Genomic DNA, 18,148 nt, shown 5'->3' on the forward strand with positions numbered 1-18,148 from the left:
AGGTCAGATGTCAGTGACTGATTATAAGGCGAGATTCTCTGAGTTGTCTCGCCATGCACTTATGATACTTCCTACCGACGCAGAGAGAGTGCGGAGATTTGTTGCGGGGTTGCACCCCAGTATTCGGGCTAGTATGGCCCGGGAGGTTGAGATGGATACTGGCTATCAGCTAGTAGTGGAGATTACTCGGAGGATTGAGAGCTACCGCCAGAGAGGTAGAGAGTAGATGCAGCAAGATAAGAGGACCCGTTTCTCTGGAGAGTTTAGAGGTGCCTCGGCTAGGGGCAGGGGTCAGTTTGGGAGGGATCAGCCCAGCATGCCCACATATCCAGCACCACCACCTCCTCAGGGTGTTCCAGCGCGACCCTATTTTAGTGCTATGCTAGAGAGTTCTTATCGCCCACCAGTTCATCAGGGTTCTTCCAGTGCCTATTTCAGCGCCATGCCAGAGAGTTCACACCACCCACCAACCATTCAAGGTTCTTCTAGTGGGTATTCAGGCCATCAGGGTCAGGCTTCAGGGCAACAGTCTATGGTACCGAGAGGTTGTTACGAGTGTGGAGATCCGAGTCACATGAAGATAGTTTGTCCCAGACTTCGGGGCAAGGCAGTATAACAGGGTTATCAGCCCATGATTGCAGCACCAACCGTCCGACTGCCTAGAGATGTGGGACAGGTGGGTAGGGGCCATCCTAGAGGTGGAGGCCAGGCAGGGGGAGGTCAGGCAGCCATTGTTCAGTCAGGTAGAGGCCAGCCAGCCGGTGCTCCAGCTAGATTTTATGCTTTTCTGGCCAGACCAGATGTAATGGCCTTAGATGCCGTGATCACAGGTATTATTTATGTCTGCAGTAGGGATGATTCGGTATTGTTTGATCCAAGGTCTACCTATTCATATGTGTCATCTCTGTTTGCTCATTTCCTGGATATTCCTCGTGAGTCCTTGGGTACTCCTGTTTATGTGTCCACTCCTGTGGGTGATTTTGTGGTTGTGGATTGGATCTATCGGTCCTGTGTGGTCACATTCTGTGGTTACGAGACTAGGGCGGACCTTCTGCTACTTGATATCATCGACTTTGAGGTCATCTTGGGCATGGACTGGTTATCTCTGTATCACGCCATCCTTGATTGCCATGCCAAGACTGTTACTTTAGCGATGCCAGAGTTACCGAGGTTGGAGTGGAGGGTTTCCTCTGTTAGTACATCTAGTCGGGTCATCTCTTTTCTAAAGTCTCGACATATGGTCGAGAAGGGTTGTCTGGCTTATCTAGATTATGTTCGGGACGCCACCGCAGAGTCTCAGACGATTGATTCAGTGCCAGTAGTTTGGGAGTTCGCCGATGTGTTTCCTTCTAACCTTCCAGGCATGCCGCCAGATCGTGATATTGATTTCTGTATTGATTTGGCTCCAGGTACCCAGCCTATATCTATCCCACCGTACCGTATGGCTCCGAAAGAGTTGAAGGAGCTGAAGGAGAATCTTGAGGAGTTATTAGCAAAGGGGTTTGCCAGACCGAGTGTATCACCTTCGGGTGCACCAGTGTTATTTGTGAAGAAGAAAGATGGAACTATGCGGATGTGCATTGATTACCGCCAGTTGAACAAAGTTACCATCAAGAACAAGTACCCGTTGCCATGTATCGATGATTTTTTTGACCAGTTACATGGTGCTAGGGCGTTTTCTAAGATCGACATGAGGTCGGGGTACCATCAGTTGAAGATTCGGGACTCAGATGTTCCGAAGACTGCCTTCCGTACTAGATATGGTCATTATGAGTTTTTAGTGATGTCTTTCGGCTTGACTAATGCCCCAGTGGCATTAATGGATTTGATGAACCGGGTGTTCAAGCCTTATATTGATTCCTTTGTTATTATTTTCATTGATAACATCTTGATTTACTCACGTAGCCTGGGGGAGCACAAGCATCATTTGAGAGTGGTGCTTCGGACATTGCGAGAGCAGAAGCTATATGCTAATTTCTCCAAGTGTGAGTTTTGGCTAGAGTCTGTGGCATTCTTGGGGCATGTGATATCAGTAGAGGATACTAAGGTGGATCCTAGAAAGATTGAGGCAGTTCAGAGTTGGCCTCGTCCCACTTCGGCGACTGAGATAAGGAGTTTCTTGGGGTTAGCAGGCTATTATTTGTGGAGGGCTTTTCATCCATTGCAGCACCATTGACTAGATTGACCCAGAAGGGTACCCCTTTTCGTTGGTCCGATGATTGTGAGGCGAGCTTTCAGAAGCTCAAGACAGCCTTGACTACAACACCAGTTTTAGTATTGCCTTTCAGTTCGGGGGTGTATACTATGTATTGCAATGCTTCACGCATTAGCTTGGGTTGTGTATTGATGCAGGAGGGGCGAGCTATTGCATACGCTTCACGTCAGCTGAAGCCCCATGAGAAGAATTATCCTGCACGATTTGGAGTTGGCCGCGATTGTTCATGCTCTTAAGATTTAGAGGCATTATTTATATGGGGTGCCTTGTGAGGTTTATACTGACCACCGCAGCTTGCAGCACTTGTTCAAGTAAAGGGAACTCAATCTGAGGCAGCGTAGATGGCTTGAGTTACTAAAGGACTATGACATCACTATTCTTTATCATCCGGGTAAGGCAAATGTAGTCGCGGATGCCTTGAGCAGGAAAGCAGAGAGTATGGGTAGTTTGGCATTCATTTCAGCTGAGGAAAGACCGCTAGCTTTGGACATTCAGTCCTTCACTAACAGACTGGTAAGGTTGGATATTTCAGAGCCTAGCCGAGTTCTTGCATGTGTTGTTGCCCTGTCTTCACTATTGGAGCAGATCAAGGCTCGACAGTTTGATGATCCGCACTTGGCAGTCCTCAGAGAGACGGTACTTCAGGGCGGTTCCAAAGAGGTTTCCATGGGCGAGGATGGTGTTCTGCGACTCCAGGGCCGTCTATGTGTTCCTAATGTCGATGGCTTGAGGGAGAGGATCCTAGAGGAGGCACACAGTTCTCGGTATTCTATTCATCCAAGTGCTACGAAGATATATCGTGACATGAGACAACATTATTGGTGGCGGTGGATGAAGAAAGACATAGTTGAGTACGTGGCTAGGTGCCTAAATTGCCAGCAGGTCAAGTATGAGCACCAGAGGCCAGGTGACCTACTTCAGCAGATGACTATACCTGAGTGGAAATGGGAGCGCATTACTATGGACTTCGTAGTTGGGTTGCCACGGACCTTGCGGAAGTTTGATGCAGTTTGGGTCATTGTCGACAGGTTGACCAAGTCGGCACACTTCATTCCGGTTGTGACTACATATACTTCAGAGAAGTTGGCCCAGATTTATATTCGGGAGATAGTTCAGTTGCATGGTGTGCCTGTTTCCATCATATCAGATAGAGGCCCTCAGTTCACCTCACATTTCTGGAGGGCCGTACATAGTAAGTTGGGGACCCGTGGAGAGTTCAGCACAACATTCCATCCACAGACCGACGGGCAATCAGAGCGGACAGTTCAGATATTGGAGGACATGCTAAGAGCATGTGTGATTGACTATGGGGGACAATGGGATCAGTTCTTGCCATTGGCCGAGTTTGCTTACAACAACAGTTATCAGTCCAGCATCGAGATGGCCCCATTTGAGGCTTTATATGGTCTGCGATATCGTTCTCCCATCGGGTGGTTTGAGCCCGGTGGGGCCAGGTTATATGGTACTGATCTGGTGAAGGATGCCTTGGAAAAGGTAAAGTTGATCCAGGAGCGACTTCGCACTGCACAGTCCAGACAGAAGAGTTACGCGGATCAAAAAGCACACAATGTATCATTTATGGTCGGCAAGAAGGTTCTCCTGAAATTCTCGCCGATGAAGGGTATTATGAGATTCGAAAAGAAGGGCAAGTTGAGCCGAAGGTTTATAAGCCCATTTGAGGTGTTGAGGCGAGTTGGGGAGGTTGCTTATGATCTTGCTTTACCTCCCAGTCTATCAGGGATTCATCCAGTTTTTCACATGTCGATGCTCCGGAGATATCACGCTGACTTGTCTCATATGTTAGACTTCAGTACTATTCAGCTAGATGAGAGCTTGGGTTATGAGGAGGAGCCAGTTGCTATTGTTGCTAGACAGGATCACGAGTTGAGGTCCAAGAGGATTTCCATGGTAAAGGTTCAGTGGAGAGGACAACCAGTTGAGGAGGCGACCTGGGAGTCCGAGGAGGACATGCGGAGCAGATATCCACACTTATTCAGCACTTCAGGTATGAATCTAAACCCGTTCGAGGACGAGCGTTTGCTTAAGAGGTGGAGAATGTAACAACCCGACCAGTCGTTTTGCTTTCTAGAACCTCATTCCCCTAAATAAGACTTTTTGTACTTGCTTTTACTGATTTATGACTTGCGGGGATTGTTGATTCGGGATTTGGAAGAGTTTGGATTGAAATCGGAACACTTGGTTCCTTAAGGTTGGCTTAAAAGGCCAACTTTGACTTCGGTCAAAAATTTTAGTAAATGACCTTGAAATCGGGATTTGACGGTTCCAATAGGTTCGTATGATGGTTTCGGACTTGGGCGTATGTTCGGATCGAGTTTTGGATGACCCAGGAGCGTTTTGGCGCCCAATAGTGAAAGTTGGTTCTTGAAGAACTTTGAAGTTCTTTAAATTTGATTTGGAGCGGTTTTTGGTGTTATCGAGTTTCGAATTGAATTCCGAGACTGAGAATAGTTTCGTAATATCATTTAAGACTTGCACGCAAAATTTGGTGTCATTCTGAGTAGTCTAAGCATGATTCAGCGTATTCGGAGGATTTGGAAAACTTGAAGTTCAAAGTTTGATTCAATTTGGTTTTGGGGTATGATTCTTCGTTTCGTTGTTATTTTTTGCATTTCGAGAGTTTGAGCAAGTCCGTATTTTGATTACAGACCTGATAGTGCCTTTGGACGGGATCCCGAGTGGCTCGGGTGAGTTTCGGACCCCTCGGAGCAAAGTGTGAGAAACCAGAAATGCCCAGTTCTGATTTCCTTCTTCGCGATCGCGAAGGGACCATCGCGTTCGCGTAGAAGGAGTTGGGGATGGGGGGGATGTGCTACGCGTTCGCGATAGCTAGTCTGCGTTCGCAAAGGTCTAGGTCCGGTGACCTTCACGTTCGCGTGAGGCGACTCGCGTTCGCGTAGAGTAACTGGGCTGGGCTGGGGCCACTTTGTTCTTCGCGTTCGCGAAGCAACCCTCGTGTTCGCGTAGTGTAGGCCAAGCCAGCCTCCGCGTTCGCGAAACATAGATCGCGTTCGCGATGAAGGGTCTTCAAGGGGCCTGAGTCATTTGCCTTCACGAACGCGAGGACTCTTTCGCGTTCGCGAAAAAGGAGGCAGCTAGGCAGTGAGTTTAAAAATCGGGACTGAGGCATTTTGGGGTCATTTATTACACTCTTGGGCGACTTGAGGGCTCTTAAGGAGGAGATTTTGACCTAGCTTTGTGAGATAAGTAATTTCTACCTAATGTGAGTTTAATACATAGTTTATGGGTAGATTACAACATATAAATTAGTGAAAAATTATGGGTTTAGAGGAAAACATAGATTTTTGATAAAAATGGAGTTTTACCACGAAAATGGTTATGGAACTTAAAGAAAATCACATATTTATGTTCCTAAGGTTATGGATAACAACTTTCTTCAAAAATTTCCGGAATCCGGGTACGTGGGCCCGGGGAAGAAATTTTAGGAATCTTGCAATTTGAGTTGGGAAATTACTTTAATAGTTGGGATATGAACGTTTAAGTCTATATTGATTAGTCTTTACACTATTTGGATAGTTTTGGATTGTTCGGCACCAAATTGAGGGTTTGGGGCATAAGCTTGGACCGGAAAGTAGGTCTTGAAGCGAGGTAAGTCTCTTTTCTAACCTTGTAAGAGGAAAATTTTCCCTATAGTTGAACTTAATTAATATGTGATTATTTAGGCTTACACCATGCTTTGTGAACACCGTTAACTGATCATATATGTTGATTGTATTGGATAACTAAAGTGAAGATTTTAAGAATTTCAAAGGTTTCAAGTAAATTATTATTTTGAAAAAAATTGAGGAAAACTATGTTATATTTATATGTAACCGCGTCGCAAGTATATTCCGCGAGCGGGGTGACTATTTCCACTACTCTCATGGGAGCGGGTCGTTCACCTCGGCAGGTTAATAGATGCATCTATGGTTCGCGTTGTTTGACCCTCGGCAGTGCACAGTTTACATTTTATGTTGAATCGGGCTGAACGTCCTCGGTGGAATTTGTGTGTGATAATAGGACTGGAAGCCTTTGTATACTTGGTATAAATCTATTGTTTTAGAGATCATTTGTTTTAAATGAAGGAAGTGGTTTGGGTTCTTGAATATGACGGAAGAACTGTTCAGTTATTTCTTTTTCCGAGTTTATTGTTATTTACGTACATCATGCTTATTTAGAATCACACATTACTATATTGTTGGCCCTAGTAGGTGTCGAAGTCGACCCCTCGTCACTACTTATTCGAGATTAGACTAGATACTTACTGGATACTTATTTTTATGTACTCACGCTACACTTCTGTACTTGATTGTACAGGATTTGAGGCAGGCGCATCTGGCCACTAGTCCGGCGCGTACATTGATTTCCCAGCTCGAGATTTCCCAGTGAGTTGCCCTTTTGAGTCGTTCTGCAGCAGCTTGAGTCTCTCTTATGCTTTATTTTCCGTCTATTTCCTTTCAGACAGTAGGCTAGCATTTGTTTTGTATATTCTACTAGATTGCCCACATACTTATAACACCAGTTCTTGGCACACACTAGTAGACTTGTGACTTTGGTTCTGGCTTACATGATTTCGATTTGTAATCGTTGCTTCCACTTATTTATGTTAAAAAAATTATAACCTTCGGGATTTTCTTAACTACTTAGTAATTTATTTAAAACGGGAATCACTAATTGATTAGTGTTGACTTGCCTAACAACGGTGTTGGGCGCCATCACAGCCTGTAATGGAATTGGGTCGTGATATAAATGCTAACAGTACGAAAATCAAACTTAAAACTAACGAAACAACAATAACAACGAAAATTCAAACACATTATTCTTAAAACAACACTCACCCAGACAATTTTGAAGAAAATTGGACCTAACCCAGACTAAATTCGAAGAAAGTACTCTCAAGAAAGCGAAATTCGTACACTGTTGTAAAAAGAAAGAGAAAAACGATAAAAAATAAAAAGTAACTAAACAGGATGTTAAAAAGTTCAAGGGCAATTATGTCATTTATTAATATATTTTAAGTTAAAATGTCTAAAAATCGATTACATTAGCGATGGTGGCTATTTTTGGATAGCCAACCGTAAAAATGGCTACGCCATGCCATTTTGACGAATATAATAGTTATAATTCATGTGTAATATAAGTACAATCATATATAATATATATATACTGGCTAAAAAAAGTGAATTGTGAATCCGGCAGGCTATTTGTGAAAAGATACCGAGTTTACTCTGGGCTTTTGGATGAAGAATCCGGCCTGTTACATTTTTCTATCGTCTTCTCCAATCCTCTGCTACTGCTAAACCCTGACAGAACCCTAATCCCCTCCATTTTCAAACAAGCACCATTTCCAAATGGCTCTCTCCAAACACACCTTTTTCACCCATCACCTCAAAACCCTAGCTAAACCCCATTATCTCCGCCGCCCGCAACCACCGCCACCTTCGTTCATATCCCTCCGTCTCCTCTCCTTCGCCACCCCAGAAGAAGCTGCCGCCGAACGCCGTAAACGCAAGCGCCGCCTCCGTATTGAACCTCCTCTGTCCTCTCTCCGCCAACAACACCAACCTCGTCCTACAACCCCTCAAAACCCTAGCTCCGCCAATAATCCTAACGCCCCAAAAATCCCCGAAACTGTTTCCGTACTCTCCGGCAATAGACTCAATCTCCATAATAAGATTCTTAAACTGATTCGCGAGAATGATCTAGAAGAAGCCGCGTTGTACACGCGCCACTCTGTTTACTCCAATTGCCGCCCAACTATCTTTACGTGTAACGCCGTTATGGCTGCACAGCTCCGTCAGTCCCGTTACTCCGACCTGCTCTCACTTCACCGGTTCATCACGCAGGCTGGCGTGGCCGCGAACATCGTCACACATAATCTGCTCCTCACGGCTTATATGGATTGCCGTAAAACTGATATGGCTATGGAACATTACAAACAGCTTATTAATAATGCACCATTTAACCCTTCACCGACTACTTATCGGATACTTATTAAAGGACTTGTTGATAATAACAAGATTGATAGGGCATTGGAATTGAAGGAGGAAATGTTATCTAAGGGTTTTAGTGCTGACCCAATTGTGTATAGCTATTTGATGTCAGGACAAGCTAAGGGTTCGAAGCCGGATGGGGTTTTTGAGCTTTACGAGGAGTTAAAGGAGAAATTGGGAGGGTACGTTTCGGATGGAGTGGTTTATGGGAGCTTAATGAAAGGTTATTTCTTGAAGGGAATGGAGAAGGAGGCAATGGAGTCTTATGAGGAAGCTGTGGGTGAGAATTCTAAGATTAAGATGAGTGCAGTGGCGTTTAACTATGTTCTAGATGCTTTAAGCAAGAATGGGAAGTTTGATGAGGCTTTGAAGTTATTTGATAGGATGCTGAATGAGCATGATCCTCCGAAAAGATTGACTGTGAATTTGGGTAGCTTTAATGTGATGGTGGATGGTTATTGTGCATTGGGAAGGTTTAAAGATGCAATTGATGTTTTTAACAGCATGGGTGAGAAGAGGTGTAGGCCGGACACATTGTCTTACAACAATCTGATTGAGCAGTTGTGCAAAAACGACTTGTTGGGTGAGGCTGAGGAGCTTTATAAGGATATGGGAGAGAAGGGGGTCAGCCCTGATGAGTTCACGTTCGTTTTGTTGATGGATACTTGCTTTAAAGAAAATAGGCCTGATGATGCTGCTGCGTATTTTAAGACTATGGTTGATGCTAAATTGAGGCCTAATCTTGTGGTTTATAATAGGTTGGTTGATGGGTTGGTTAAAGTTGGTAAAGTTGATGAAGCAAAATCATTTTTTGATTTGATGATGGGAAAGCTGAGGATGAATGATGATAGCTACAAGTTTATGATGAATGCATTATTCGAGATTGGAAAGCATGATGAGGTGCTTAAGGTTGTGGATAGAATGTTAAGGGAGGATCCAGCCGATTTCACTGATGAGTTGCAAGAGTTTATTCGAGAAGCCTTGAGGAAGGAAGGTAGAGATGAGGAGTTGACCAAGCTTATGGATGACATTGAAAGAGAGAAGAAAGAAGCTGCAGCCGCGGAAGCTGAAGCAGCTGAAAGAGCAAAGGCGAGTGCAAGAGCTGCTGTCTCTTCCTTGATAAATAGTCCTAAATTGTTTGGAAATAAGGAGCCCGAAGAGCAGTCAACAACTGCTGGTGAGGCTGCCAACAGCAATGATGATGTCAAACAAGCGGTCCCTGAACAAGAGGTGAGTGCTCAAGAAATTGCTGCTGACGCTAGTTCTGCTGGTGAGGGTGCAGAAGCTGAGAACCTGGTCGCTACAGAAGCTAGAAGTGATGGTGCAGTTTGATCGGATAGCAGCATGAAGTTGCAATATGTTGGTGACAACTTATGAGAAAAATTGCAGGTTTCTTTTCATGCTGTTACAGTTGCAAGCATGAAATAAAATCTTCTTGTGATAAATTGCTGTTGGTAAATTGTGTAATTTAGATGAAAATGAAATGAATGATTTTCTATATCATCTTTAAAGTAAATGGTGGGCGACAAGTTGTAATGCAACAATGTATGGTGGAATCTAATTATTATTATTTCTTGTTACACTAATACATAAGTTATATTGTGATTGTAGGTTGACCTACAAGGTAGTGTTATTGACAGTTAAATGTTATGAGGGCACCAATCTAGGCTTACATCTTAGTCTTTGACATTAATTCTGGTTGTGTAAATATTCGTGTCTATAACAGTATTCAAGCAGAGAGCACCTTCCATAATGTGAACAAACTGCAGGCTCTATATTGTAATCTGCTCTTCATTTAAAAAAAATGTAGATCTGTTCTGGGGTTAGCCTCTTTTCAAGGAGCTTGCACTAGGTTTACTTTGAATTATTTGGTGGCATGAACTATTATTGCCAATATTAGATTTATCATAGAGATTTTATTATGGAATACAATCGAAGGGATTACAAAATTCAAAACTTGAGAAGTAAGGAATTATCGATGGCCTTTGTTTTAATGGAGAGCAAATGGAAACTGTTGTAGTGGACACTATTGTTTTGAGCATTTTGCTTATTCTTATTATCTTTTATTACAGCCATAGGCGATAGAATAATCATTCCAATGAACCCTGATCTAGATTGTCTTTGACTATCATTAATCATTCGAGATGAAGCTACAAACACAAGAAACTGTAACATGGTTATTAACAATTGATATAACTAAATCTTCAGGGACAATGATATGTAGCTGGGCAGAGCATGAATTTACGACGGTACAAACAGATTGCTGTCTGTCTCTAACACCCACTGTCACATGCACATACATCCACAGGAAAAAATAGGGGAGGGAAAAAAGTAAAAGGAAAAAACAATCACTCCGAAAGATAAATTAGCTACAGAGATTTGGTATGCACACTCCACCCTCTGGATTTTGCTGTTCCTTCCATATCCTTCCAGTAACTCGAAGTTTTAGCTCCTTCCGATCCCCACCAGAAAAGAAAAGCGCCATGTTACGTTGGATTATAAGACCATCATGACTGTCCCTGACCTTGCGGTGGCTATCTCGAATACTTCTTGGTGTTCCCTCCCATATGAGCTTTCTACCGTTTGCACCTACTTCGAGACTATAGCTGTAATTGCGTGCCTCAGTCTCGTCGCCCATAAATCGTAGAAAGGCCATATAAACAGGGGCCATACCAAGCTGAAAAGCCTCAAAGTGGAGACAAAAATACTGTCCAAAACAATGGAAGACCTGAGAAAGGAGCAATAAGGTTTGGTCAATGAGAATGTACTTATGATAAATCAGTAGATAATATATGAGAGGAGAATTGTTCTGGTTCCACTGTCTTAAGAGGCGAAAGTAGAGTTATTCAGAATGTGTACCACCATAAGATGTCTAGAGAAAAATTAAAACACATCATGCCTCAGAACTCTTCCCTAGCTATGTTGTATTTGAATATATCAAAGTAAAATGTACACCCTTTAACTCATAAAAGGCCAGTTTTTCTTTTACTTGAGTCAATCATAAGGAGCACTTTTGTTTTAGGTAATAAGGTGCACTTGTTCATTCATTGTTTTCACAAACTCAATACCCAACTAATAAGAACCTTTCAATAAAATGATATAATATTGTCCAACACATTCCTTAAGATAGAATCTCCAGGAACCAATCAAGACCCTATAAAATAGAACATGAGCACAGAAAAAAAAGAACAAGAAGATAATACAGGGCATTACAGCAAAAGCTACAGAAATGTCATAGATTAATTTGGTTATCCAAATTTTCCAAATTTGAATAATTCATCCACAGAACTTTTACATGTCTATTAGTCAGCTAGTTGGATGAATAAAAAGGAAACTTAAAATCTTCATCATCCAAGAAAAGCAATGAAAAAGATGACACATGATGCTCATCAGTCACCCTTATCGTTGAACTCCAAAAAGTTCAAAAAATAGCTGGACTTACCGTCAGCATCCATGTGGCATTTTCTACTTCTCGAGGATTTGACTTCACGTAACGGTGGTTGAATGTGCATCCCGTGTGCATATCCACTTTATGATCATCTCTTAAATGTGCAACCAAATAAGGGATGTCACCAGTCACTGAGCACTCTGATCCAGCATATGGGCAATTGTATGGTCTAAAATTGCACAGTGCCTCATGCTTGAGCTTACTGTAATATGGGAATATTTCTGGGCACCCCAAAGAATAATATTTGCAAGGGAGTTCAAGTGATTCTGCAACCTTCTCAAGTGCTAAGCACCTTATATCACCAAGTTCTTGTCTGCATGTAGGACAACGATTATGCACCCTTGTTTTGCAGGTAGAACAAAGCGTGTGTCCATTGGGACACTGCAAAATAAACAACTTTTAAGTCTTCACCACTCTATGTACTCTAATTTAAAGACTAAACGAACAAAAGCATCGAAGATTATCATTGGTCACTCAGTTTATGAACCAACCTATCATACAAAAAATAGTTTACTCACAGCAGCGAGAATCTTAAGGAACAAATGTTAATAAACAAGAAAAACTCTAGGGAAAGGAGAAGGCAATTCATTAGTGGTTGTACAAGCTCAACGTTCTCTAAGCACATGCATTTCCGCTATCTGATGTAGGAAAGCAGGCTGCTATAAGATTTAGCCAGCAAAGCCTTCTTTTACTAATTGACAATAATTTGGTAGGCAAAGTATCAGTGACAAGTTTCCAGCTTGGTTTCTACAGGCTTAATATAAATGAAACAAAAAGACAGCGCCTATATATGTCGAGGAGTTTCCACTTCTGCATATAGAATTCCTAGTGGCATTCAGTATTAAGTAATGTCGAATGTCAATCAAGTCACCTGAAATAACTATATAAAATCATGTCGCCTGAAATATACTCTAAGATTGTACCAACCGACAGGCTTACTATAACTGAAATAGAAAGGCAATAACTATATATGCTGATGAGTTTCTACTTTCAGCTTATAGAATTCCTAGTGGTATTCGGTATGTCCTGGAAGGCCATAGTTGAATTACTCACAGCGAGAGTACACAATTTATAACTTGTCGAAGAAAATTTGGATATGATTACAGAGAGGGAAGTCAAACTTATCTCATACAGCTTGCCCAAGAAAGTTTGATGTGTCATTACAGACACATCAAACTTATCTCACACAGTTGCTTGTCCATCTTCTGAAGTCTCACTTCTTGCCGAGCAAGGAGGAATTTCATGTTTTTATTTATTTATCTTTGGATGGAGTGGGGGCGGTAGGGTTTATGGGGTCTGCCATAGATTAAGTGCCTTCCTGTCAGAGACCTCATTTTCCTGACAATCCCATCCCATGTATGTCTTTTTTTAAAATCAGGAATCCTATCCCATAAATGTGAGCATCTATGGGACCAAATTCATCCGACCTTCTAAGACTACACTAGTTTGACCCTATACAATGCTCCAATTGTACGAGCCTAATAAGGCTGCACAAATCTCAATCAAAGACAATGAGCTTCAAAGAGCAATAATAAGCAAAATATGACTAACCAATCGACACAGCCGGTAGATGTGACACCAATGTAACTCCCCCATAGAGCTGCTATATTAATAGCCCGTTTGGCCAAGCTGCAAAAATCAGCTTATTTTGAGAAGTGCTTTTTCTCAAAAGTACTTTTGGTGAGAAGCGGTTTGTGTTTGACTAATTAATTTGAAAAATATTGGAGACCAAGAATATTCCCTTATAAGTAGGTATTCAGTATTCTCCCTTCATTTCTATCCATCCCATTCTCACATACAAAGTAGAATGGGAAGGATAGAAATGAAGGGGGAAAACCATGTTCTTGGTCTCCAGTAAAAAAAATTAAAAGAAAAAACTTTTATTCTTGGGTTCCAAAAATACTCTGACTCCACAAAATTTACTTTGGCTTCAAGAATACTTACCCACCACTCAAATAATTTGCACATGCCTAATTTAGGTCTTACAAATCGACAAAATTTACTTTGGCTCTAAGATACTTGGCATCAGGTGTTAGGTAACACTGCCATCAACGTTTTGACAAATGAAAAGAATCACCCTCAATCAAGCACTACTTGAAAGTCAAGATAGATTCCACTCTTAGTTAATACATACCTTTTTTTAAGCAAGAACTCTTAATCATTCGTATCCCATACCCATGGGCTACTTCACTGAGATGATGGTCCGAGTTTACAAGCTGCTTTGATAGAAGCAAGTAAAGAAAGATAGCTGAAAGTGCTAGCATAAGGAAGAGATTCTATGGATGGAAAGAGGCCCTTATTTGCTTTCAAGGTTTTGGCATTCAAAGTCTCACGATTCTTGACATTTCTTTTTTATCTATGCTAAAATTTGATCTATAGTCTCACATAGTTTTCATCCACTTTATTGACTACTGGGACACACCCTTGGATGCAAGGAGCTGACTAATCTTTCTCATTTACCTACTCATAGAAGGATTCAAATCAAAGTACAGAGGTCATAAGGCTGATTTGTTTATTGGACAGGCTTGAGGCAGCAAATCATCCCTCCTAAAACTCAAAAGATAGAGTAACTAAACCATTTGCAGAATAGCCAAACTCAGTTGCCGCCATTTGGCAAAAAGCCAAAAGTATATCGCATATCATATAATCTGCACTCATTTTCAAGAACTCAAGCTGCGGCAAGTTGATTATAAATTCTTCAATCTTTATGAAGTTGATAAAAACCTAATCAAATTCTCAAGGAACATAATCCTCAGCATACCACAGTCAAACTATCTGCTTTACATCTACCTAAAGTTTTCACAATATTCCTAAAGACAGTAAAAAAAGCACTTGAAATTCAAAAGAAGTCATCTTTAAGGTAAAACCAATAGCACAAAGATCAACATACAGTTTCCAACATATTTGCATCATTATCCATCAATAGAACAGTAAAAATTAATAATCAAAAAACTCAAAGACCTAAAAAACAGACGTTCATAAAAGGGACAAAAATACTACCAATAGGTAATTTGAAAAGTCAAGAGAAAAAATAAAAAAGAGAAGACCTGATGAATAGGAGGGTACATAGAATTGGTGCAAACGGGGCATTCAAGCAATTCATGGACACTAGTAGGGGCAATTCCGGAAGGAATAATGTTGTGAGTTTTTGCAGAAGAAAAAGAAGACTGGATCTCTTCATCTTCTATGCCATCAGATAACGACACACACTCTATGCTCTCCATTTCCATTCCTTCTTATCAAATTCAGAGAAAAGATTCAATCTTTTTCTCCCCACCCAATAAATTACAAGTCACAAATCGCATGTTGCAAAATTCACATTTCTTAACAATAGAATTTGAAAGAAAAAAACTGGAAAAAAAGGAGAAGAGAAAGGAAAGGAAAGATCGGGTTTTTTGATGGATTCTGAGGAAGAACCAAACCAAACAAGCCCTGAAAAAGAGGTTCTTTTCTTCTCTCTCTGCGCACCTGAATTTTGTGTGAGAGAAATGAGGATCACCGTCATATTCCCGACATAAATTGTTGTTAGATCTTTATCTGACGGCCAATGATTTTTCCTAATTGTTGCTTTTGACGAATATTAAAAAAAATTATTGCATAACCTGTTTGATGTGATTTTTTGGGTTCAATATGCCAATCTGAAATTCCCAATACAGCTATTTGGCGCTTATTGTTTTCCTTTTTGGTCTTTTGAAAATGGTATATTATCCGTATTTTATTTAACTGCAGATAGAAAAATAAAAATTAACTCTAGAAGAACAATTACTTACATTTGATATTTATATCAATCTAATGGATACTTGATATAAGTTATTGCATACACTTATAATTATAATATATATATATATATATATATATATATATATATATATATATATATATAATTATAATATATATACATATATGCATACTCGATTTTTACTTCATTATAATAAATTACGTAATATTTTTCTGGTGTAGCCATTGAATATGGGAATATGAAAATCGTTTTCGCAGGCTTTAAAAAGGAAAAACTTCTAGGTCCCTGCTATAGCTAAGGGCGGAGCCACACTTGCTATTAATTTTCTTATCATTAAATATGGGTATTTTGCGGTGGATCCATTAAAAACTATTAAAAGTTTAATAACAGCATGATATACATGCATTTATGGATTAATTAGGAATTAAGTCATACTTCGGTACAACTAATTATGTTATTATTACCCATTTTATTTAAGCAACATATTTAAAAATCCAGCAACAAATAATTTTAAAAGAGCCGACTTCTTTATGGACGGTGGACTGCAGGTGAACGCCATGATGTTAAAAAAATTATTTCTCACCGTTCTTATTTAAAATTTCATCCAAAAAATGTCGGTAAAATTCGACTGGAATTTAAAAGTATATGACGCACCACAAAAACAAAGTGGAAGGGATATGTTAAGACTAATAAGTCCTTTAAATATAAAAGATATCTAGAAACACTAGGTGTTTGAACATAATAAAATGTGAGATATGAAAAAAAAAGGTAATTTTTAAAGTTAAGTTGAAACTCATCATCAAAAACTCAATGAAATATATAACCAAAAAAGGAAAAAATTTGCATAGACAAACAGGTCTGCGAGTTTTCCTATACATATGTATGAGAGTTTAATTGTTATCGAGTATAGACTAAGAATTTAAATGTACAAAATTAGAGAGTAGTTTCCTTTAGGGAATAAATATAATTTGCACTAGAGTATATATCGTTTTTGCCACAGTTTCCACGCAATCTTAACCTTACTACTATTTGGCATAACATATTCTTTGGAACCAAAAACAGAAATTTTGCGGGTAGAAATAGAACCATTGCCACTGTCGGCCTGTGAGTGCCAGTGTTATTTGCCAATTTATTTACTTATCTTGAGTCAATGATATATCGCTTTTTCAGTTGCGCAAAAACAGAAATAGCTCTGAAATGCAGAACTTATTCTTTTACTGATTTTCTATGATTACCAATAATCGCCAACTAGATCTCCTCTTGAACAATATTCATATTTTTTTTTTAATAACCGAAAAATGAGCTAACTACAAAAAACTCAAAACTCAATGGATAAAAGACCCGCCTATTTATCCTTCTTTGCTTTTATTTGCCGAAAGATTCGAATTCGTGACATGTATCTAATCCACTTATACATTGTGCTCTTACGAGTAAAATAACGACTAAAAATAATTTTTTCGAGTGTTGTGTCACTAACTTTCTTTGGATTTTCTACGAAGTTTATCTAAAGAGGATAATCTTGGATAATGCATAGATAGTTCAAATTACTCCTTCCTTCCCAATCTATGTGACGAGTTTAATTGGACACATAATTTAAGAAATAAAAAAATAACTTTTAAAATTTATAGTCTCGAATAAGCTATAGATATTTGTATGACTGCAAATTATCTAGTTAAGAATACAATGTATATTTTAAAGTTAAATTATTACTAAATATAAAAAGATGATATACTTTTGGACCGATTAAAAAAGGAAGAATGCCAAATAGTGTGGGACGGAGGGAGTATGAAACTAGGCGCGGGTTCGAATTTTTATGCCCAACTTTGAAGTTTGAACCGCAAGATATGCACCATCAATTATTACTCCTTCTGTCTCATAATATGTGTCGTGATTCTCTTGTGCACACCCTTTAAGAAATAATAGTTTTTGACTATTACCCTTATTTAATATTTACTCAATTTATGTGTTATCTCCATCAATGACATTATCCATATTTTTACTAAATGTGAATGCAATTGATTTGCTTTATAGAATATATGAAGAGACACCTAGGATAATTAACAAATCAGTAATGCAAACTCTTCTAACAGCTAAATGGCATTCATCTTTCCTTCAAACAAAATTTCAAACATGTTTTGTAAAAATTCCAACTAAAACTATTGTGGAGCCAAAAAATTCAACGAAAGTTACTTTAGTCCCATTTGAAAATTTAACATTCCCCACCTAAAATTTTATATAAAAAAGAATGCTTCACTAAATTGTTGAAATGAACATGGATCTAACACAAAGTCATCAATTTTCATTGATCCAAATAGATCTAAATATGCCTGCTGAACTTCATATTGCTAATGGTGTTAGACCACAAATTCCTGATTTAAATATTACTACAGAAACTATTCCTGACAAAAATATTGAATTTACCTATCAAAGAGTTAGAACGTCTTTTGTGAATCAATTGTTTTTGAATTTAAATACAGAGGCGAGTATTCTTAACATTGGCTTCAACTTCACAATGTATTGAATTTTCATATATTCTTTCATTACGTGTACTCTAGCAGAACTTCAAAAGTTTGAATATACTTTATAAAGAACTTTGGTATTTAAAACATTGATTGCATTAGTGTAAACATGATTAAAGTGTTTAAGATTACAAGGTATACTTCTTGGTATTTGAATAAAATTATCCACAAGTAATGTGTTTGTAGTCTTCTAAGATAATTAATTATTAAGGGTAA

The 18,148-nt window shown here is 39.5% G+C and overlaps 3 protein-coding genes across 3 annotated transcripts; 2 read left to right on the forward strand and 1 right to left on the reverse strand.

The window, feature by feature from the left end:
• The first annotated feature begins 226 nt into the window (after positions 1-226).
• On the forward strand, positions 227-5,950 carry LOC138908157 (uncharacterized). The gene is made up of 9 exons (XM_070198803.1): positions 227-545; positions 642-1,361; positions 1,410-1,695; positions 1,906-2,047; positions 2,353-2,424; positions 2,552-2,851; positions 3,710-4,078; positions 5,751-5,842; positions 5,917-5,950. The coding sequence occupies exons 1-9, from the start codon at positions 227-229 to the stop codon at positions 5,948-5,950; spliced, it is 2,334 nt and encodes a 777-aa protein (XP_070054904.1).
• A 1,477-nt stretch (positions 5,951-7,427) lies between these two features.
• Positions 7,428-9,806, forward strand: LOC104085784 (pentatricopeptide repeat-containing protein At3g49240, mitochondrial). Its single transcript, XM_009589907.4, has one exon. The coding sequence runs from the start codon at positions 7,585-7,587 to the stop codon at positions 9,556-9,558; it is 1,974 nt and encodes a 657-aa protein (XP_009588202.1). The 5' UTR covers positions 7,428-7,584; the 3' UTR covers positions 9,559-9,806.
• Positions 9,807-10,377: 571 nt separating this feature from the next.
• On the reverse strand, positions 10,378-15,165 carry LOC104085785 (E3 ubiquitin-protein ligase SINAT3-like). The gene is made up of 3 exons (XM_009589908.4): positions 14,722-15,165; positions 11,669-12,055; positions 10,378-10,954 (listed from the first exon to the last, which is right to left on the reverse strand). The coding sequence occupies exons 1-3, from the start codon at positions 14,902-14,904 to the stop codon at positions 10,592-10,594; spliced, it is 933 nt and encodes a 310-aa protein (XP_009588203.1). The 5' UTR covers positions 14,905-15,165; the 3' UTR covers positions 10,378-10,591.
• Between the last annotated feature and the right edge of the window lie 2,983 nt (positions 15,166-18,148).

Source organism: Nicotiana tomentosiformis, chromosome 3, assembly GCF_000390325.3.
Source record: "Nicotiana tomentosiformis chromosome 3, ASM39032v3, whole genome shotgun sequence".
In the NCBI taxonomy this organism is placed as follows: Eukaryota; Viridiplantae; Streptophyta; class Magnoliopsida; order Solanales; family Solanaceae; genus Nicotiana; species Nicotiana tomentosiformis.

What these genes read in the sequence shown, in the direction of transcription:
- LOC138908157 (XM_070198803.1), top strand. Translation starts at nt 227, where the DNA reads ATGCAGCAAGATAAGAGGACCCGTTTCTCTGGAGAGTTTAGAGGTGCC. An exon ending in GTTTCCTTCTAACCTTCCAG is followed by an intron (nt 1,362 to 1,409) that starts GCATGCCGCCAG and finishes ATTTGGCTCCAG; the next exon opens with GTACCCAGCCTATATCTATC. An exon ending in AAAGTAGGTCTTGAAGCGAG is followed by an intron (nt 5,843 to 5,916) that starts GTAAGTCTCTTT and finishes GTGATTATTTAG; the next exon opens with GCTTACACCATGCTTTGTGA.
- LOC104085785 (XM_009589908.4), bottom strand. Translation starts at nt 14,904, where the DNA reads ATGGAAATGGAGAGCATAGAGTGTGTGTCGTTATCTGATGGCATAGAA. An exon ending in TGTACCCTCCTATTCATCAG is followed by an intron (nt 12,056 to 14,721) that starts GTCTTCTCTTTT and finishes TTTATTTTGCAG; the next exon opens with TGTCCCAATGGACACACGCT. An exon ending in ATGCCACATGGATGCTGACG is followed by an intron (nt 10,955 to 11,668) that starts GTAAGTCCAGCT and finishes CTCCTTTCTCAG; the next exon opens with GTCTTCCATTGTTTTGGACA.
- LOC104085784 (XM_009589907.4), top strand. Translation starts at nt 7,585, where the DNA reads ATGGCTCTCTCCAAACACACCTTTTTCACCCATCACCTCAAAACCCTA.